Source organism: Salminus brasiliensis, chromosome 1 (genome assembly GCF_030463535.1).
Source record: "Salminus brasiliensis chromosome 1, fSalBra1.hap2, whole genome shotgun sequence".
In the NCBI taxonomy this organism is placed as follows: Eukaryota; Metazoa; Chordata; class Actinopteri; order Characiformes; family Bryconidae; genus Salminus; species Salminus brasiliensis.
The window spans coordinates 2,053,818-2,077,488 of NC_132878.1; the positions used below are offsets into that span (position 1 = coordinate 2,053,818).

The window sequence follows — 23,671 nt, forward strand, 5'->3', positions numbered from 1 at the left end:
AAGAATTCACCTTTTCTGCTTTTTAACAAAATGTAGTGTTGCAAGTGGCTTAATATTCACTCTGTGCTTTCTAAGATGGAAAATACATTTTGTATGCCTACAGATGGAATTTCTGAGATGTCCAAAGAAACACACAACACATAACATGTGCCTAAAAATTCATGTTTTGCACTTGTGGCGAAAATAAATGTGGCAATGTGGCAAATTGCATGTGGCTTCAGATTCACTTTTTGTGCTTTTTAAGGCATAAAATACATCATTACTTGTGCCTTAAAATTCACCTTCTGTGCTAAAAACACATGACATTTCTCATCACATTCTCTTTTTGTACAAAATGTAGTGTATTGCAAGTGGCTTAAAATTGACTCTGTGCTTTGTAAGATGTAAAATACATTATGAATGCCTAAAAGGGAACATTTTTGAGATGTTCATACATGAGATACGTATCAACGTAAAAATTCATGTTTTGTGGTTTTTAAAGAAATTTAGTGACTTTTAGTGGCTTCAAATTCACTTTTTGTGCTTTTTAAGACATAAAATCCATTATTTTAACCTAAAAATGAATGTTTTGTGCTTCTTAAGTCATAAAAGACATTACATATGCCTACCCTGTTGTGCTTTTTAAAGAAATGTAATCTTTTCCATGTGCCTAAAAATTCCCTTTTTGTGCTTTTTAAAGAAATGTTGTGTAATGCATGTGGCTAAAGATCCCCTTTCTGTCCTTTTTTAAGGAAATGAAATGTACTGCTTGTGGCTGTAGTTGTGTGGAGTTCAGCGAGCTCTGCTGACGTCACATTGGATGGACTCCATTCAGACGCAGAATGCTGGCAGTGTCAGTTTTACTCCACCTGTTGGTTCTTCAGGTCTTTTTTTAACGCTGTGTGTGTTAAAGAGTGTGTGAAGCCTCCACACCGTTCTGTACCGTGGCCAAGGTCGGAGCTGCATCTTTGAGCACGTACAGGATATCCATGGAAACCATGTGGTCATCTGTACCAATACACTCATGCAGCACAAACCCACGCTCACCACTGACACACACAACTCCCACTGCTTCCGCCGAGCTCGCGGAAACACTCTCCACGCCGGCCTAAAAACCAGCGTGACGGCACGGAGCGCTCCGAGACACTGGTCTAAAAACAGCTACAGCTGAATTCACACACATACACCAGAGGTAGTCCATCAACCGAGACGCGCTCGGTGCTTCTTCGGTTCCACAATGTAGCAAATACAAGCGATGGAACCACTGCCTTTACTAAAGAACCCTAAAGAACGAGAAAGCCAGGCTGTGACTGAAGCCATAGAAGACCTACTTTTGGTTCCATAAGGAACCGTTCTGAAGATGAGATGTCTTTGTGAAGCTTTAACTTGGTGGATGTAAAGGTTCTTCTATGGTATCACTCACAGCCTAGCTTTCTTGTTCTTCTAGGGTTCTTTAGTAAAGGTAGTGGTTCTGAATGGAACCTAAAGAAACATGTAGAAGTATCAGGGTTCATTGCCCTTTCTGCAGATGGGTGGAAAACCTTCTTTAGGTGGTTCTATATAGAATCTCATGAAAATGGATTGTATAGCACCCAAAAAAGGTCAAAGAACATTTTTAGAACTACATAGAACCCTTTTTGCTTTGAGTGTTTTTGCTTAGAAGGTCCAAGACCATGCTTTTTGCCCATTTCCTCACATCTTCTCGTTACAATAATGGTGCTTCAAAGGGTTCTGTGACCAATGCCATAGAAGAACCATGTTTGGTTCCATACATTTTTAAAAAGAGATGTGTAAAGAACCTTTTAAAGGATTCGATAAATCAATGTTAAGGTTCTTTAGTAGTTAATGGGTTTTTGACCCTAACATTTATTTGAGAAAAATGGTTCTTCTATGGCACCGTTCAAAGAACCTTTGTAGCAAAGTCACAGCCTAGCTTTCTTGTTCTTTTAGGGTTCTTTAGTAAAGGTTCTGTATGGAACCTAAAGAAACAGAATGTAGAAGTATCAGGGTTCATTGCCCTTTCTGCAGATGGGTGGAAAACCATATATAGATGGTTCTATATAGAAGCTCATGGAAATGGATTGTATAGCAAAGAACCTAAAGGTCAAAGAACCTTTTTAGAACTGCATAGAACCCTTTTTTCTAAGTGTTTTTGCTAAAGAAAGGTCCAAGACCATGCTTTTTGCCCATTTCCTCACATCTTCTCTTTATAATAATGGTGCTTCAAAGGGTTCTGTGACCAATGCCATAGAAGAACCATGTTTGGTTCCAAATTTACAATTACAAAAATAATTGTAAAAGAGATGTGTGTGGAGAACCTTTTAAAGGACTACATAAATCAGTGTTAAGGTTCTTCTTCTAGTAGTTTAAAGGTTGTGTTGTGATGGTGGGTCAGGAGTGTACTGTAGATGTGATGGTGGGTCAGGAGTGTACTGTAGATGTGATGGTGGGTCAGTCAGGAGTGTACTGTAGATGTGATGGTGGGTCAGTCAGGAGTGTACTGTAGATGTGATGGTGGGTCAGTCAGGAGTGTACTGTAGATGTGATGGTGGGTCAGTCAAGAGTGTACTGTAGATGTGATGGTGGGTCAGGAGTGTACTGTAGATGTGATGGTGGGTCAGGACTGTACTGTAGATGTGATTGTGGGTCAGGAGTGTACTGTAGATGTGATGGTGGGTCAGGAGTGTACTGTAGATGTGATGGTGGGTCAGTAAGGAGTGTACTGTAGATGTGATGGTGGGTCAGTCAGGAGTGTACTGTAGATGTGATGGTGGGTCAGGAGTGTACTGTAGATGTGATTGTGGGTCAGGAGTGTACTGTAGATGTGATGGTGGGTCAGGAGTGTACTGTAGATGTGATGGTGGGTCAGTCAGGAGTGTACTGTAGATGTGATGGTGGGTCAGGAGTGTACTGTAGATGTGATGGTGGGTCAGGAGTGTACTGTAGATGTGATTGTGGGTCAGGAGTGTACTGTAGATGTGATGGTGGGTCAGTCAGGAGTGTACTGTAGATGTGATGGTGGGTCAGTCAGGAGTGTACTGTAGATGTGATGGTGGGTCCGGAGTGTACTGTAGATGTGATGGTGGGTCAGGAGTGTACTGTAGATGTGATGGTGGGTCAGGAGTGTACTGTAGATGTGATGGTGGGTCAGTCAGGAGCGTACTGTAGATGTGATGGTGGGTAAGGAGTGTACTGTAGATGTGATGGTGGGTCAGGAGTGTACTGTAGATGTGATGGTGGGTCAGTCAGGAGTGTACTGTAGATGTGATGGTGGTCAGGAGTGTACTGTAGATGTGATGGTGGGTCAGGAGTGTACTGTAGATGTGATGGTGGGTCAGTCAGGAGTGTACTGTAGATGTGATGGTGGTCAGGAGTGTACTGTAGATGTGATGGTGGGTCAGGAGTGTACTGTAGATGTGATGATAATCCAGTAGAGTTTGATCTGCTGTACTACTTTGTGGTGTAAAATGAATGGACAGTTTTTAACACAGCAGCATCTTTTCACTGGTCATAAGTATTTGGACACAGATATTTTGATGTGTTTAGGTGGTCTGCTTCAACTAGTATAGAATTGTACTGTGTTAATAGAGTGGATGTAGATTTACCAGACTGTTTACTGACTGCTGCAGCGCCCCCCTGGTGGTACAGTACAGTCTGGGACAGTAAACTCTGAGGGTTAAACCCACCTATGGGGAAGTGTTTATATTTGCTCTGATTTCAGCTGAATTGTTTATAAACTGCTGGAGTTGGAATCACAGTTTAGCAGTTGTAGCAGAGATGTGGAGACTGATTATGTAAAAATGGGCAGAACTATGCCGTACATCTAAAAACAGACCTGGGTAAATATTTTTATATTTAAACCATATCAGGCAAAACAGAGAGAGATTTTCCTCTCATTCTCTCGAGTGTTCTTTAAAACAATGACGTCACCTTGAGGGGGCGCCGCAGTCAGTCCTGAGATGAATGCACAATAAATAACAGCTCTCTCTCTCTCTCTCTCTCTCTCTCTCTCTCTCTCTCTCTCTCTCTCACACACACACACACACTCACCTGGCTCTCTCACACCACCGTGTGTGTAAATCATAGAGTGGTCTGGAGCTCCAACTGTGAGTCCACACACACCACTGCAAGTCTAATACCAGATCAGATCAAATCAGTACTTTGTATAAAGTATTATAGCACAGTGTTTCTGGTATTATGGGACAGTGTGTTAAGTATTATAGGACAGTGTTGTTTCTGGTATTATGGGACAGTGTGTTAAGTACTATAGCACAGTGTTTTTGGTATTATGGGACAGTGTGTTATGTATTATGGGACAGTGTGTTAAGTATTATAGGACAGTGTTTCTGGTATTATGGGACAGTGTTTCTGGTATTATGGGACAGTGTGTTAAGTATTATAAGACAGTGTTTCTGGTATTATAGGACAGTGTGTTAAGTATTATGGGACAGTGTGTTAAGTATTATAGGACAGTGTTTCTGGTATTATGGGACAGTGTTTCTGGTATTATGGGACAGTGTGTTAAGTATTATAAGACAGTGTTTCTGGTATTATAGGACAGTGTGTTAAGTATTATGGGACAGTGTGTTAAGTATTATAGGACAGTGTTTCTGGTATTATGGGACAGTGTGTTAAGTATTATAGGACAGTGTTTCTGGTATTATGGGACAGTGTGTTAAGTATTATAGGACAGTGTTTCTGGTATTATGGGACAGTGTGTTAAGTATTATAAGACAGTGTTTCTGGTATTATAGGACAGTGTGTTAAGTATTATAACAGTGTTTCTGGTATTATAGGACAGTATGTTATGTATTATGGGACATTGTGTTATGTATTATGGGACAATGTGTTAAGTATTATAGCACAGTGTTTCTGGTATTATAGGACAGTGTGTTAAGTACTATAGCACAGTGTTTTTGGTATTATGGGACAGTGTGTTAAGTATTATAAGACAGTGTTTCAGGTATTATGGGACAGTGTGTTATGTATTATGGGACAATGTGTTATGTATTATGGGACAATGTGTTAAGTATTATAGCACAGTGTTTCTGGTATTATAGGACAGTGTGTTAAGTACTATAGCACAGTGTTTTTGGTATTATGGGACAGTGTGTTAAGTATTATAAGACAGTGTTTCAGGTATTATGGGACAGTGTGTTATGTATTATGGGACAATGTGTTATGTATTATGGGACAATGTGTTAAGTATTATAGCACAGTGTTTCTGGTATTATAGGACAGTGTGTTAAGTACTATAGCACAGTGTTTTTGGTATTATGGGACAGTGTGTTAAGTATTATAAGACAGTGTTTCTGGTATTGTGGGACAGTGTGTTAAGTATTATAACAGTGTTTCTGGTATTATAGGGCAGTGTGCTGTGCTGTGTTTGATATTACGGGACAGTGTCTTTGGTATTATGGGACAGTGTGATTGGTATTATGGAGCAGTGTGTTAGGTATTATGGGACAGTGTGTTAGGTATTATGGGACAGTGTGTTAGGTTTTATGAGACAGTGTGTTAGGTATTATGGAGCAGTTTGTTAGGTATTATGGGACAGTGTGTTAAGTATTATGGGCCAGTGTGCTTGGTATTATGGGACAGTGTGTATGGTATTATGGGACAGTGTGTTAGGTATTATGGGACAGTGTGTATGGTATTATGGGATAGTGTGTTTGGTATTATGGGACAGTTGTGTTTGGTATTATGGGACGGGTGTGTTAGGTATTATGGGACAGTTGTGTTAGGTATTATGGGACAGTGTGTTAGGTATTATGGGACAGTTGTGTTAGTTATGGGACAGTTGTGTTAGGTATTATGGGATAGTGTGTTAGGTATTATGGGACAGTGTGTTAGGTATTATGGGACAGTTGTGTTTGGTATTATGGGACAATGTGTTAAGTATTATAGCACAGTGTTTCTGGTATTATAGGACAGTGTTTCTGGTATTATGGGACAGTGTGTTAAGTATTATGGGACAGTGTGTTAAGTATTATGGGCCAGTGTGCTTGGTATTATGGGACAGTGTGTTAGGTATTATGGGACAGTGTGTTAGGTATTATGGGACAGTGTGTATGGTATTATGGGACAGTTGTGTTTGGTATTATGGGACAGTGTGTTAGGTATTATGGGACAGTGTGTTTGGTATTATGGGACAGTTGTGTTTGGTATTATGGGACAGTGTGTTAGGTATTATGGGACAGTGTGTTTGGTATTATGGGATAGTGTGTTTGGTATTATGGGACAGTGTGTTAGGTATTATGGGACAGTGTGTTTGGTATTATGGGATAGTGTGTTTGGTATTATGGGACAGTTGTGTTTGGTATTATGGGACGGGTGTGTTAGGTATTATGGGACAGTTGTGTTAGGTATTATGGGACAGTGTGTTAGGTATTATGGGACAGTGTGTTAGGTATTATGGGACAATGTGTTAAGTATTATAGCACAGTGTTTCTGGTATTATAGGACAGTGTGTTAAGTATTATAACAGTGTTTCTGGTATTATGGGACAGTGTGTTAAGTATTATGGGACAGTGTGTTTGGTATTATGGGACAGTGTGTTTGGTATTATGGGACAGTTGTGTTTGGTATTATGGGACGGGTGTGTTAGGTATTATGGGACAGTTGTGTTAAGTATTATGAGACAGTGTGTTTGGTATTATGGGACAGTGTGTTTGGTACTATGGGACATTTGTGTTTGGTATTATGGGACGGGTGTGTTAGGTATTATGGGACAGTGTGTATGGTATTATGGGACAGTGTCTTAGGTATTATGGGACAGTTGTGTTAGGTATTATGGGACAGTGTGTTTGGTATTATGGGACAGTGTGCTAGGTATTATGGGACAGTTGTATTAGGTATTATGGGACAGTGTGTTTGGTATTATGGGACAGTGTGTTTGGTATTATGGGACAGTGTGTTAGGTATTATGGGACAGTGTTGTTTCTGGTATTGTGAGACAGTGTGTTAGGTATTATGGGACAGTGTGTTTGGTATTATGGGACAGGTGTGTTAGGTATTATGGGACAGTTGTATTTGGTATTATGGGACAGTGTGTTTGGTATTATGGGACAGTTGTGTTAGGTATTATGGGACAGTGTGTTAGGTATTATGTGACAGTTGTGTTAGTTATGGGACAGTTGTGTTAGGTATTATGGGACAGTGTGTTAGGTATTATGGGATAGTGTGTTAGGTATTATGGGACAGTGTGTTAGGTATTATGGGACAGTTGTGTTTGGTATTATGGGACAGTGTGTTAGGTATTATGGGGCAGTTGTGTTAGGTATTATGGGATAGTGTGTTAGGTATTATGGGACAGTTGTGTTTGGTATTATGGGACAGTGTGTTAGGTATTATGGGGCAGTTGTGTTTGGTATTATGGGACGGGTGTGTTAGGTATTATGGGACAGTTGTGTTAAGTATTATGAGACAGTGTGTTTGGTATTATGGGACAGTGTGTTTGGTACTATGGGACATTTGTGTTTGGTATTATGGGACGGGTGTGTTAGGTATTATGGGACAGTGTGTATGGTATTATGGGACAGTGTCTTAGGTATTATGGGACAGTTGTGTTAGGTATTATGGGACAGTGTGTTTGGTATTATGGGACAGTGTGCTAGGTATTATGGGACAGTTGTATTAGGTATTATGGGACAGTGTGTTTGGTATTATGGGACAGTGTGTTTGGTATTATGGGACAGTGTGTTAGGTATTATGGGACAGTGTTGTTTCTGGTATTGTGAGACAGTGTGTTAGGTATTATGGGACAGTGTGTTTGGTATTATGGGACAGGTGTGTTAGGTATTATGGGACAGTTGTATTTGGTATTATGGGACAGTGTGTTTGGTATTATGGGACAGTTGTGTTAGGTATTATGGGACAGTGTGTTAGGTATTATGTGACAGTTGTGTTAGTTATGGGACAGTTGTGTTAGGTATTATGGGACAGTGTGTTAGGTATTATGGGATAGTGTGTTAGGTATTATGGGACAGTGTGTTAGGTATTATGGGACAGTTGTGTTTGGTATTATGGGACAGTGTGTTAGGTATTATGGGGCAGTTGTGTTAGGTATTATGGGATAGTGTGTTAGGTATTATGGGACAGTTGTGTTTGGTATTATGGGACAGTGTGTTAGGTATTATGGGGCAGTTGTGTTAGGTATTATGGGATAGTGTGTATGGTATTATGGGACAGTTGTGTTTGGTATTATGGGACAGTGTGTTAGGTATTATGTGACAGTTGTGTTAGGTAAAAGTATTTAGTATGTATTTAAGAATGAATGAATTCCTGAATTACCTGCGTTTACCTTTCAGCACCATGGATAGCTCCTGCACAGTTTGGCTGGCAGGGGGCGCCAAATGCAAACCCAGATCTACCCACACACACATACACACACCGCGCAGTGGAGTTTACAGACACCGGCAGTCAGTGTGTGGTACCCACAGGGTGCTTGGTAGCGTTAGGCTGCGTTGCTGATGGTAAACTGCTGGCTCTAGCTTAACAACACAGGCCTGAAGCTTCAGTCTTCACCTTCCTTAACGCAGCGTTTTTCTGAGTGAGTGAGTGAGCGAGCAAGGGAGAAAGAGAGAGAGAGATGGAGAGAGGGGGAGGGATTGTATAGCGGCATGCATTCACACACACACACACACACACACATACACTCCCACACACTCCCCCTCACACACACAGAGGGATATTTTAATCAATGCTGGTTGACTCTGGTTGGGGCAACACTGATCTGGATGGTTCTGTTGCCTTCAGGACGTTTCCCCTTTAAGGATGAGCAGAGGTTTGTGTGTGGGTGTGTGAGTGAGTGTGTGTGTGTGTGTGTGTGTGTGTGTGTAAGTAACCTTGCGGTGTAATCTCGCGCCTCTCCGGATCTGGACTCGTCTCCCATGGCTGTGGATAAGATGATGTCTCCACCATGGAGGAACCTGAAGAACATGAAGTGCTTTTCTCCGGTGATGTGCCAGTGCAAACTAATATGCAGCAACAGGACTCTCTCGCTAATGTTCGGCTGCAAGGTGAGCCCGGTGTGTGTGTGTGTGTGTGTATGTTTGGCAGGCTGGCGTGATCTGGGCTTAGCCATATGGAGAATTCAGGGTTCAGCTATTCAAAGCAAATGAGGCTATACTGGAGGAGAGCAGCGGAGAGAAACACACAGCCGGAGATGATGAATGGAGACTGTGTGTGTGTGTGTTTGTGTGTGTGTGTGAGAGAGAGAGAGAGAGAGAGAGAGAGAGAGAGAAATGGTGGATAGCATGTACACATCTGCTGACTGTGCGTATACCCTAATGTAGATTGTGGCTGTTTCTGGGTGGTGGACTGGGGTAAATCAGGGCAGATAGAGAGCAGAGACTCTTTATTAGTAATTTATTCATTTTAATTGGATACATTTACATGATCTTACAATTCTACCTTTTATAAGTCTGGGTAACAGAGGAGGAGATGGGATAGTAGAGAAGGTACTGTAGAAGAAGAGGAGATGGGTAGGATTGAGGGATGTGGGTAGGATTGAAGGAGGTGGGTAGGATTGAAGGAGGTGGGTAGAATGGAAGGAGGTGGGTAGGATTGAAGGAGGTGGGTAGGCTTGATGGAGATGGGTAGAATGGAAGGTGATGGGTAGGGTTGAAGGAGATGGGGTAGAATGGAAGGTGATGGGAAAGTATTGAAGTTAATGGGTAGGATTGAAGGTGATGGGGTAGAATGGAAGGTGATGGGGAAGTATTGAATGAGATGGGTAGAGGTGTAGTAGAGTAGGGGATGAGGTAGTATCGGAGGAGATGGTTTAGTAGAGTAGGAGATGGGGTAGTATTGGAGGAGATGGTGTAGTAGAATAGGAGATGGGGTAGTATTGGAGGAGATGGTGTAGTAGAGTAGGAGATGGGGTAGTATTGGAGGAGATGGTGTAGTAGAATTGGAGATGGGGTAGTATTGGAGGAGATGGTGTAGTAGAATTGGAGATGGGGTAGTATTGGAGGAGATGGTGTAGTAGAGTAGGAGATGGTGTAGTATTAGAGTAGATGGTGTAGTTGTGTCGGAGATGGGGTAGTATTGCAGGAGATGGTGTAGTAGAGGAGAGGGTTGTGGAAGTGGAGATGGTGCAGTGGAGGTAGAATGGGGGATGGGGTGGTGTATTGGAGCAGAAGATGGTGTAGTATTAGATAAGATGGTGTAGTAGAATAGAAGATGGTGTAGTAGAGTATGAGATGGGGTAGTATCGGAGGAGAGGGTATAGTAGAGGAGGTGGTTGTGTTGTGGAAGAGGAGATGGTGCAGTGGAGGAGGGGGTGGTGTAGTGTAGCAGGAGATGGAGTAGTAGTGGAGTAGTGAAACGCTTTGTCTTTTTAAACGAAAGAAATCTGGATGTTTGATCTTCATGTGATCAACACTGAGAGATGGAGGAGAGGAGGAGTCTTAGTGTCTTATTTAAACCTCAGACGTTTAGTCTGGTCTGATCTTGATGGTTGAAGTGAGTGAGGGGTGAAGAAGATCAACAGATCTCAGGGTTTAAACAGATCTCAGAACAGTTAGAGATCAGACGCTGTTCCACCGTCCGCTAAATTATTTACAAAAGGAACAGCTGACCAACATGACCAGATCAGCCCGTCCCAGCAAGATCAGACCAACAGCAGAACCACTCCAACAAGAAGACTCTTGAAGGTTGTCATGGTAGCAGATAGACCTCACCTCTACCATCAGAGCAAGACTAAGGTTCTCCAGAGAACACCTAGACCAAGACCAGGACTCCTGGAGCAGTGAGCTTTGGCCAGTTGAGTCTTGCGTCTTTATAGGGTGTATAGGGTGTCCTATGACCATATGACCATATGACCATAGATTTGATGAACCACTGGAATTAAAGCTGGTGGTCAGGAGTTTGAATCCCATGGGTGGGACTGTACTGACCAGGGATGACCACAGCAGATCCCACTGGTGGGACCACACAGGGTTAAAGCAGCTAGCAGGGCTTCGGGATGCTCCATCTTTGTGCGTCTGAGTCATTTTCTGGACAAGCCGATACTGTACCATCAGCATTGCGATGAGATGATGACCTTGGGACGGAGACGGAGAAGGACTGACACACACACACACACCTTCACACACTCATAAACATACACATAAACACACACACACACACACACACACACAAACACACACACACACAGAGCACAGGTTTTAGGTAGCATATCCATACAGTGTGCTTTCAATGTTTGTAACACACGCACGTCCAGAAGTTTGTGGACACCCCTTCTAATGAATGCATTAGAATTCAGCTAGAATAGGACCCTCTGGAGCAGATAAACATCATGAACCTATTGGCACCATGCTGCCTAGTAATGCCAGGCGTGGGATAGAGGGGTATAAAGCCCCCCAGCATCGAGCTGTGGTGCAGTGGAAGGATTGTTTTTCTCTGAAATTATGATCCCAATACTTTTGGGTGGTGATCATTATCCCTGGACAGGAGAGACAGCTCCTGCAAGAAAAGCAGGATGAATAAATATGCGTCCCAATACTTTTGTCCATGCAGTGCATGCTGTGCGGACTCGTATTACTTTTCTTATTCTATAGGATCCAGTCCCCTACTCATATCAGCCCGTCCTGGAACTTCTATTTCTATATATATTGAGTTACAGAGTAATCTGAGACTGGCTGTCTGAGAGCATGAGCTGTAACGATCCTCACACACATGGCTGACATGGACGTGTTGGTGCCCGAGAGCAGGTTGCACCTGAGATTGTGTTGCTTGTGCATTTCCAGTGATACGTTAGCTGCTGGAGGGCTGTTTTTGCTCTTATCCTGACCAATCTGACCAACCATAGATGTGAAATTTGTCATAAACTACAGTTTGGACCCTTTTGCAAGTGTGTTACTACCAGTGGGACGTGCTGGGCTGGTCCCTGGTTGGTACGGTCCCACATATGGGATTGGAGCATTCTGTGCAAAAGGCCGGCAGAGCACCCCCATCAGATTGCTCATTGCCTTTCACCCAATCAGAAGCAATAGGGACAGGTAACCAGCTCTGCTGCTGCCATTACCTCAGTAGCAGAGAGAGATAGGGTTGCGAGATTTCCAGCTGCTCAGTTGTTGAGTTTGTTGTGTGTGTCCAATCACTCCTAAGTATTATTTAGCATTGCCTTGAGTGATGTTAGTAGGCTAACTGTGAATGATGCCATATTAAGATGCCAGGCAGTCCCAGCATGTTGTAAATAGACTACTGCTGCTTGTGAGCACCTGTGAACGTGCCGTAGCTCAAGGCCCAGCTTTATTTAGCTGGTTTAATAGAGTGACTACTTTTAGTTTGGCTAGTTTTGGTAGGTGATGCTCACTGTGCTGTATCTCCTTATGTGCTGTACTGATACGCTACTATTATAGGTCTGTATTGGTTAAACCACTGAGCAGTGACAACAGTGACATCCTACACACATGCTCTAATTGAACTTCCAGTAGTGTTTCAGTTCACCTGAACCTGCAATTCTGCAATAGACTCCACAAACACTCAGCTTATCTCTCAGCTTGTCCAGGAATGCATGTTCATAACAGTCTAATGACAGGCGTGGGCTTGAGTTCTCTGGAATGATGGTGGTGGAGCTCCATTCTGTACCTTTGGGATGAGTTGGGGAGTTGAGGATGATGAGGTGATCATCTATCCAACATCCTGACTTCACTAACGCTCTTGTTGCTCAATGCAATCAAATCCTCACAGCAATGATCCATCATTTAAAATCTTGTAGAAAGTCTTCTTCTCTGGACAGTAGAGACAGTTACTCCAACAAAAGCAGGGTTGACTCTTTTAATACTCTTGACTTCAGAAGACACAGTGAATGAGCAGGTGTCCCAATACTTTTGTCCATTTAGTGGAAATTAAAACACAGCACTGGCCTGGTGAAATGCATTCTGTTGTGACGTCCATGAGAGCCTGAGAGTACAGGCGGGAATACACAGTGATGCTGGACACCAGACTGAAGGTCCTGGCCGTACCTCGAGGTCAGGGGTTCGATCCCAGGCGAAGGCTGTCTGAGCGTCCTTCAGCACATTCCCAAAACCCTGAGCTGCTCCGGGCCGACGGGCCGCTGTAGTCTGTTAACCCCCTTTACTGCAGGAGCAGAGAGAGAGAGAGAGAGAGACAGCTCAGCTCCTGTTACTTCACTCTCTCACTGTCTTATAGGTGTCACTTCCCTCCTCATACGCCTTATTACAGCGTAATCCCAGAGAGCGATACAGCTCTTATTACATCATCATGCTATAGCAGGACACTATAATTACATCATAAAGGTAAGGTGTGGGAAGACTTATTACATCATAATGTCATAAAGGGAGACAGCTACTATTACATCATAATGATGTGTATAGAGAAGTGGCTGTCATAACATCACAATAGTATAGAGAAATAGGCCTATTACATCATCATGGTATAGATAGATGATTATTACAGAGATTATTACCTCATCTTGGTACATATAGAGACACGGCTATTATTATATCATAATGGTGTATATATATATATATATATATAGAGAGAGAGAGAGAGAGAGAGAAAAAGCAATTATTACATCACAACGGTATATATAGAGATAGACGGCTATTATTACATCATAACAGTATATATAGAGATAGATGGCTATTATTACATCATAACAGTATATATAGAGAGATGGCTATTATATCATAATGATGTGTATAGAGAAGTGGCTGTCATAACATCACAATAGTATAGAGAAATAGGCCTATTACATCATCATGGTATAGATAGATGATTATTACAGAGATGGCTATTATTACCTCATCTTGGTACATAGAGAGACACGGCTATTATTATATCATAACAGTAAATATAGAGAGACGGCTATTATTATATCATAATGGTGTATATATATATATATATATATATATATATATATATATATATATAGAGAGAGAGAGAGAGAGAGAGAAAGACCACTATTATTACATCACAACGGTATATATAGAGATAGACAGCTGTTATTGTCATAACATTGTATACATATATATATATATATAGAGAGAGAGAGAGAGAGAGCGAGAGCAATTATTACATCACAACGGTATATATAGAGATAGACAGCTGTTATTACGTCATAACAGTGTGTATATATATATATATATATATATATATATATATATATATATATATATATATATAGAGAGAGAGAGAGAGAGAGAGAGAGCAGTTATTACATCATACCGGTATATATAGAGATAGACGGTTATTATTACATCATACCGGGATGTATAGAGATAAACAGCTATTATTACATCATACTGGGGTGTATAGAGATAGCTATTATTACATCACAACGGGATATGTAGAGATAGCTATTATTACATCATAACGGGATATGTAGAGATAGCTATTATTACATCATAACGGGATATGTAGAGATAGCTATTATTACATCATAACGGGATATGTAGAGATAGCTATTATTACATCATAACGGGATATGTAGAGATAGATGGCTATTATTACATCATAACGGGATATGTAGAGATAGCTATTATTACATCATAACGGGATATGTAGAGATAGCTATTATTACATCATAACGGGATATGTAGAGATAGATGGCTATTATTACATCATAACGGGATATGTAGAGATAGATGGCTATTATTACATCATGATGGTGTTTTCAGTTAATCTCGCTTCCACAGAATTGTAACCATCATTTTAAACGTAGCTTCTGGTCGTTGCTAGGTTACAGGCAAGTAAGGTGGGCTGATAGTTACAGAGATTGGAGTGCTGTTATTGGGAGATATAGAACACCTCTCAGCCAATCAGGGAGGTCAGAACTGTGGTAGGACCAGGCTGTTGTCTCCGTTTACAGCAGAAGGAAGGCAGGAAGGAGAATCACTCGGCAGTTTATGTGACTTGTAGGAACACAGGTAGAAGGCTTGTGTGCACAGTGTGTACCTCATTCACTAATGATGTGTGTGTGTGTGTGTACTGCTGCTTGTCCCCACTCTCTGTACTCAGTAATTTTCCCCTCTCCTCCTCTGATCCCCTCTTTACTCTGAAAGACATTGCTCTCCTCGTTGCTCTAATCCCTCTCTCTCTCTCTCTCCCTCAGAACACACTAATCTCTTTGTACTTCTCAAAGAGAGAGACTAGCTGTTTATAACAATGCAGAGAGAGAGAGAGAGAGAGAGACAGAGAGAGAGCGAGACAGAGAGAGAGAGAGAGAGAGAGAGAGAGAGAGAGACAGAGAGAGAGCGAGACAGAGAGAGAGAGAGAGAGAGAGAGAGAGAGAGAGAGAGAGAAAGTGCAGAATCAAGAGTTCTGGGGAAAAATCTGTTAATAATTAATGATGAGGCGAGGTGATCGAGACGCTTTGTCTCTCGCTGTGTCTCTGTCTCTGTCTCTCTCTCTCTCAGTGCATTGTGGGCTGCTTGTCTTGTGCAGTGGGAGGTGTGTTCACACGTCTCTGCTCTGCTCTAGAGCTTCAGTGAATAATCCATCATTTCTCCTTTTTATCAGCACTCATCCCAGGGGTTTCTGATAATGTGGCCAGTGAGGAAGCACTAGAGTAGGTGTTTCTATTAATGTGGCCAATGAGTGGAGGCACTAGCATAGGTGTTTCTAATAAAGTGGCCAGTGAGGAAGCAGAAAAGTAGGTGTTTCTCATAATGTGGCCAGTGTGGAAGCACTAGAGTAGGTGTTTCTAATAAAGTGGCCAGTGAGGAAGCAGAAAAGTAGGTGTTTCTAATAAAATGGCCAGTGAGGAAGCACTAGAGTAGGTGTCTAATAAAATGACCAGTGATGAAGCAGAAGGGTGGCTGTTTCTAATAAAGTGACCAGTGTATAGGCACTAGAGTAGGTGTTTCTATTAATGTGGCCAATGAGTGGGGGCACTAGCATAGGTGTTTCTAATAAAATGGCCAGTGAGGAAGCAGGAGGGTAGGTGTTTCTAATAAAGTGGCCAGTGAGGAAGCAGAAAAGTAGGTGTTTCTAATAAAGTGGCCAGTGAGGAAGCAGAAAAATAGGTGTTTCTAATAAAATGGCCAGTGAGGAAGCACTAGAGTAGGTGTTTCTAATAAAATGACCAGTGATGAAGCAGAAGGGTGGCTGTTTCTAATAAAGTGACCAGTGTATAGGCACTAGAGTAGGTGTTTCTATTAATGTGGCCAATGAGTGGGGGCACTAGCATAGGTGTTTCTAATAAAATGGCCAGTGAGGAAGCAGGAGGGTAGGTGTTTCTAATAAAATGGCCAGCGTAGAAGCACTAGAGAAGGTGTTTCTAATAAAGTGGCCAGTGAGGAAGCACTAGAGTAGGGGGTTCTAATAAAGTGGTCAGTGAGGAAGCAGAAGGATGGGTGTTTCTAATAAAGTAGCCAGTGAGGAAGCACTAGAGTAGGTGTTTCTAATAAAATGGCCAGTGAGGAAGCAGGAGGGTAGGTGTTTCTAATAAAATGGCCAGCGTAGAAGCACTAGAGAAGGTGTTTCTAATAAAGTGGCCAGTGAGGAAGCACTAGAGTAGGGGGTTCTAATAAAGTGGTCAGTGATGAAGCAGAAGGGTGGCTGTTTCTAATAAAGTGGCCAGTGAGGAAGCACTAGAGTAGGTGTTTCTAATAAAGTGGCCAGTGAGGAAGCACTAGAGTAGGTGTTTCTAATAAAATGACCAGTGATGAAGCAGAAGGGTGGCTGTTTCTAATAAAGTGACCAGTGTATAGGCACTAGAGTAGGTGTTTCTATTAATGTGGCCAATGAGTGGGGGCACTAGCATAGGTGTTTCTAATAAAATGGCCAGTGAGGAAGCAGGAGGGTAGGTGTTTCTAATAAAATGGCCAGCATAGAAGCACTAGAGAAGGTGTTTCTAATAAAGTGGCCAATGAGGAAGCACTAGAGTAGGGGGTTCTAATAAAGTGGTCAGTGAGGAAGCAGAAGGATGGGTGTTTCTAATAAAGTAGCCAGTGAGGAAGCACTAGAGTAGGTGTTTCTAATAAAATGACCAGTGATGAAGCAGAAGGGTGGCTGTTTCTAATAAAGTGACCAGTGTATAGGCACTAGAGTAGGTGTTTCTATTAATGTGGCCAATGAGTGGGGGCACTAGCATAGGTGTTTCTAATAAAATGGCCAGTGAGGAAGCAGGAGGGTAGGTGTTTCTAATAAAGTGGCCAGTGTAGAAGCACTAGAGAAGGTGTTTCTAATAAAGTGGCCAGTGAGGAAGCACTAAAGTAGGGGGTTCTAATGAAGTGGTTATTGCACGTACTTTCTGTATATGTGTTGGGATTATTGAAAGGGAGATAACTGGTCATGGACAGAAGATTTTGCTGGTGGTTACTTTCAAGGCTCCTCCTGTCCTGTGCTTTGGGACAATGATGGACGGATGCAGAGCAGAAGACAGTGAGAAGCAAAGTTCTCGTCCTTCCGAGTCGCTGCGTTAGTGTTAGTGATTCCCTGAGCGAGCAGAAAGGAAATGACAGCGTAGAACACAGACCCAGCCTCGAGGGGCTCTCATGAGAGTCGTGTGTGTGGAAGGAAGATGCCTCAGCTGGTACAGTTGTCACTGCCTCGCACTTACTCATAATTATGCAAGTGTGTGAGTGAGTGAGTGTGTGTGTGTGTGTGTGTGAGACTACTCCCCCGTTTCTCCGCAGCGTTAACAGCGCTAATATAAGTGTGACTAAACCCTGAGCTTTAGTAATTATTAAAGACTGCAGGATCAATACGCTCAGCCCTGCAGCATCCAGATCAATAACTGATCAATAACAGATCAGTTCAGTCAGGAACTCTCAGCTTACCAGAAGAGCTGTCTGATTTGATTGGTTCACACGATTCTCGTAAAGCCCGAAAGTGGTAACAGTCCTGACCTACTCAGTCATGCAATAACACTAAATTGACAAAAGTATTGGGACACCTGCTTGTTCATTGTTTCTTCTAAAATGAATAGCATGGTGTTGGAGGAACTGTCTCTACTGTCCAGGGAAGAAGGCTTTCTACTAGATTTTGGAGGAGGAGCATTGCTGTGCTCAATGCTGGGGGGCTTTATACCCCTCTAGTCCACGCCTGGCATTAGGCAGCATGGAGCCAATAGGGTCATGATGTTGATCTGCTCCAGAGAGTCCTATTGTATTGGCAGTACTTCTCTACAGGGACTAGAAAAGCTGTTTGTGTGCATTTGCACATCTATATCTATTTCAATAGTGGAAGGGGTGTCCACAAACATTTGGACAGATTGTGTGTGTGTGGGTGTGTTCAGTGGTGTGTGAAGTACCTTTTCCGCTCTAGAATTTTTTCTCTGGCAATTAGTGTTCAGGTAACCTTGAAGTATTGGCACACACACACACACACACACACACACACACAAACACACACACACACACACACACACACACACTGAATCTATGTAAGTCTGTCTAGAAGCCTATTTGCACATTTAAGGTGTGTGTGTGTATAGACACATATCTGCCACAGATTTCCTCCAACATGGCATTTATCCAAGTACCCCATATGAACACACACACACATACGCACACACACACCACACACACACACACACACACACACACACACACACACACACATGCTCACACCAGTGGGCCGCCTGTGTGTAGAGCCGGAGAGGTCATCTGAACAAATGGCTCAGTTATTAAGAGCTTAGAGTGAGCGGAGAAACGCTTAATACTGTAACCTTTACACATCTGTCACACACACTCACACACACACACACTCACACACACACACACTCACACACACACTACTCCTGCTTGTGTTACCTTTAGTGTTGATGGTGTAAACTGAATCATAGTATTGTGTCTGTCTTTTGTGTCTTTCCTTGTCTGAATATTAAATGTGTGTGTGTGTGTGTGTGTGTGTCTGTGTGTGTGTGTCTGTGTGTGTGGGGAGACAATTAGTTTTGCGCTATTATTGCCATGGTGCTGAGATTGGTGTACTGGGATTGGTGTGATACTGGGATTGGTGTGTACTGGGATTGGTGTGGTACTGGGATTGGTGTGGTACTGATATTGGCGTGTACTGGGATTGGTGTGGTACTGATATTGGCGTGTACTGGAATTGGTGTGGTACTGATATTGGTGTGTACTGGGATTGGTGTGGTACTGATATTGGTGTGTACTGGGATTGGTGTGGTACTGATATTGACGTGGTACTGGGATTGGTGTGGTACTGATATTGGCGTGTACTGGGATTGGTGTGGTACTGATATTGGCGTGTACTAGAATTGGTGTGGTACTGATATTGGTGTGTACTGGGATTGGTGTGGTACTGATATTGGTGTGTACTGGGATTGGTGTGGTACTGATATTGGCGTGGTACTGGGATTGGTGTGGTACTGATATTGGCGTGTACTGGGATTGGTGTGGTACTGATATTGGTGTGTACTGGGATTGGTGTGGTACTGATATTGACATGGTACTGGGATTGGTGTGGTACTGATATTGGCGTGTACTGGGATTGGTGTGGTACTGATATTGGTGTGTACTGGGATTGGTGTGGTACTGATATTGGCATGTACTGGGATTGGTGTGGTACTGATATTGGCGTGTACTTGAATTGGTGTGGTACTGATATTGGCGTGTACTGGGATTGGTGTGGTACTGATATTGGTGTGGTACTTATATTTGGAGTGTACTGGGATTGGCGTATACTGGGATTGGTGTGGTACTGATATTGGCATGTACTGGAATTGGTGTGGTACTGATATTGGCGTGTACTGGGATTGGTGTGGTACTGATATTGGTGTGGTACTTATATTTGGAGTGTACTGGGATTGGCGTGGTACTGGGATTGGGGTGGTACTGGGATTGGCGTGTACTGATATTGGCGTGGACTGGGATTGGCGTGGTACTAGGATTGGCGTGGTACTGGGATTGGCGTGTACTGGGATTGGCATGTACTGATATTGACGTGGTACTGGGATTGGTGTGGTACTGATATTGGCGTGTACTGGAATTGGTGTGGTACTGATATTGATGTGTACTGGGATTGGTGTGGTACTGATATTGGTGTGTACTGGGATTGGTGTGGTACTGATTATGGCGTGTACTAGGATTGGTGTGGTACTGATATTGGCGTGGTACTGGGATTGGTGTGGTACTGATATTGGCGTGGTACTGGGATTGGTGTGGTACTGATATTGGCGTGGTACTGGGATTGGTGTGGTACTGATATTGGCGTGGTACTGGAATTGGTGTGGTACTGATATTGGCGTGGTACTGGGATTGGTGTGGTACTGATATTGGCGTGTACTGGAATTGGTGTGGTACTGATATTGGCGTGTACTGGGATTGGTGTGGTACTGATATTGGTGTGGTACTTATATTTGGGGTGTACTGGAATTGGTGTGGTACTGATATTGGCGTGTACTGGAATTGGTGTGGTACTGATATTGGAGTGTACTGGAGATGGTGTGGTACTGATATTGGCGTGTACTGGAATTGGTGTGGTACTGATATTGGAGTGTACTGGAGATGGTGTGGTACTGATATTGGCGTGGTACTGGGATTGGTGTGGTACTGATATTGGTGTGTACTGGGATTGGTGTGGTACTGATATTGGTGTGTACTGGGATTGGTGTGGTGCTGATATTGGCGTGTACTGGGATTTTGGTGGTACTGATATTGGCGTGTACTGGGATTGGTGTGGTACTGATATTGGCGTGTACTGGGATTGGCGTGGTACTGGGATTGGTGTGGTACTAATATTGGCCTGTACTGGGATTGGTGTGGTACTGATATTGGCGTGTACAGGGATTGGTGTGGTACTGATATTGGCATGGTACTGGGATTGGCGTGGTACTGATATTGGCGTGGTACGGGGATTGGTGTGGTACGGATATTGGCGTATACTGGGATTGGCGTGGTACTGATATTGGCGTATACTGGGATTGGCGTGGTACTGATATTGGCGTGGTACTGGGATTGGGGTGGTACTGATATTGGCGTGGTACTGGGATTGGTGTGGTACGGATATTGGCGTATACTGGTATTGGTGTGGTGCTGGTATTGGCATGTACTGGGATTGGCGTGGTACTGATATTGGCGTGGTACTGGGATTGGTGTGGTACTGATATTGGCGTGGTACTGGGATTGGTGTGGTACGGATATTGGCGTATACTGGTATTGGTGTGGTACTGATATTGGCGTGTACTGGGATTGGTGTGGTACTGGTATAGATGTGCTGATATTGGTGTGTACTGGGATTGGTGTGGTACTGATATTGACGTGGTACTGGGATTGGTGTGGTACTGATATTGGCGTGTACTGGGATTGGTGTTGTACTGATATTGTCGTGAACTGGGATTGGCGTGGTACTGGAATTGATTTGGTACCGGTATTGAGATTGGTGTGATCGTGGGGATATTGGCGTGGTACTGGGATTGGTGTGGTACTAATATTGGTGTGTACTGGGATTGGTGTGGTACTGATATTGGCATGTACTGGGATTGGGGTGGTACTGGGATTGGCGTGTACTGGGATTGGTGTGGTACTGGGATTGGCGTGTACTGGGATTGGTGTGGTACTGATATTGGTGTGTACTGGGATTGGTGTGGTACTGGGATTGGCGTGTACTGGGATTGGTGTGGTACTGATATTGGTGTGTACTGGGATTAGTGTGGTACTGATATTTGTGTGTACTGGGATTGGTGTGGTACTGATATTGGTGTGTACTGGGATTGGTGTGGTACTGATATTGGCGTGTACTGGGATCGGTGTGGTACTGGGATTGGTGTTGCAGTGAGATTGGTGTGGTACTGGGATTGGTGTGGTACTGGGATTGGTGTGGTACTCAGATATGCATGGTACTAAGAATGATTTACTGAGATTCCAGTATTGGTGTGGTACTGGGATTGATGTGATACTGGGATTAGTGTTGCAGTGAGATCGGTGTGGTACTCGGATTGGCATGGTACTAAGACTGATTTACTGGGACTGATGTGGTACCAGTATTGGTGTGCTACTGGGATTGACGTGATACTGAGACCGGTGTACTGGGATTGGTGTGGTACTGGGACACTTGGTGTGGAGGGGTTGGAGTCGTTTGATTGTATATGCTGCTTTTTCGTTCATGCTGACACTGCAAGGCTGTGCTGCAGTATCCCCCTCCCTCCCACCACACACACATGTGATGGTGTTCTGGTCCGGATGACCACCCGCTCTGCCTCTGTCCTCTCTGGATGAGGTGAGGAGAGGTGTGTCCTGCAGACAATTGAAATTTTCCGGCATTACCTTGTTCTCCCAATCCCAGTATTTTCCCTCTCCTGCTCCCTTTCCTCCTCTTTTCAGTGCTCCTCTCTCATTTTTTCATTCCCCTTTCTTTCCACCCTCATCTCCTCTTCCTCCTCCTCCTCCTCTCTGTGTTCATGCTGGCACAGTGTAATGTGATCCAGTGGACTGCTGCTGTTGACTGCAACCTCCAATATCTCTCTCTCTCTGTCTCTCTGTCTCTCTCTCTCTCTCTCTCTCTCTCTCTCTCTCTCGCTCGCTCGCTCTCCCTCCCTGTTTGTGTTCCTCCTACGTCTCTCTGCAGTTCTTCCTTGGGATCTGTTCCTTTTACAATAGCTCAGTGTCTTTCCCGAACAATAATAAGCTGTTATCAAGAGCTGCTTCGTTGATACACCAAAATGACAAAAGTATTGGGACACCTGCTCATTCACACTGTTTCTTCTGAAATCAAGGGTATTAAAGAGCTGATCCTGCTTTTGTTGGAGTAACTGTCTGTACTGTCTAGAGAAGAAGGATTATCTACTAGGTTCTGGAGGGGGCGCATTGCTGTGAGGGTTTGATAGCATTCAGAGACAAGAGCGTTAGTGAGGTCAGGATGCTGGATAGATGATGACCATCCCACCTTATCATCATCCCCAGAGTAATACCACAGGATTTTACACTAATATGACTCTATGGGTTCTGCAGTGTTACACAGCAGTTCTGGAGAGAGGTTCTCCTCCTGCAGCTCCACCACCAAACCTCCATAGTGCAGCAGCAGCAGCAGCGCTCCGGCCCGGAGTGGGAATGACGGAGACGCCCTTCTCCCTGTTCAGTTCAGTCAGTGGAGCATCAGCAGGATCCTGAAGCTGCTGTGTTGATTGTGTTGGTCATGGCTTATGCATGCTGAAGGGGGCTAACGGTGGGGTGTAAGCTTCCTTTCTTCTTAACCACATTAGACGCAGTATTCACCAATCAGCCATAACATTAGCACCACCTGCCTAATACTGAGTAGGTCCACCCGGTGCCACCACAACAGATCTGACCACTGAAACCAATGTTATTCATTCACCTGGCAGTGGTACTAATGTTATGGCTGATTGGCGTATGGCCTGTATTTATCATTTAGCGTCAGCCTATCACATTTTGCAGTGGAGCTGTATCTCTGCTACGACACCAGTATGAACTGATCTGAGTTCAGTGTGTATCGCTGACGCAGTTTTTATTCCCTCTGTGTCTCTCGCTCACGCTCTCGCTCTCGCGCGCTCTCTCTGCTATCGTATATCACTCTGATTGACCCACGCCATAGCTGGGACTGCAGCAAATGTCTGCTTACATGATCTGTCCAAATATTTGTGGACACCCCTTCTAATGAATGCATTAGTTAGCTATTGTAAGCATTGCTGACACAGATGTGCAAATGCACACACAGTCACAGAGAGAAGTACTGCCAATAGAATAGGACTCTCTGGAGCAGATCAACATCATGACCCTATTGGCTCCATGCTGTCTAA

At 43.4% G+C, this 23,671-nt stretch overlaps 1 protein-coding gene across 2 annotated transcripts in view; it reads left to right on the plus strand.

Annotated features, from left to right (window-relative positions):
- Nucleotides 1-23,671, plus strand: part of dlg4a (discs, large homolog 4a (Drosophila)) — a 220,820-nt gene that overhangs the window by 115,977 nt on the left and 81,172 nt on the right. Inside the window, exon 1 of one of the 2 annotated variants that reach the window (XM_072692358.1) lies at nucleotides 8,856-8,999. The exons of the other annotated variant lie outside the window; for it this stretch is intronic. Coding sequence (XP_072548459.1) covers nucleotides 8,871-8,999 — 129 coding nt within the window. The 5' untranslated portion in view covers nucleotides 8,856-8,870. Of the gene's footprint in view, nucleotides 1-8,855; nucleotides 9,000-23,671 lie in introns of those variants that run through there. 2 annotated transcript variants of the gene reach the window in all.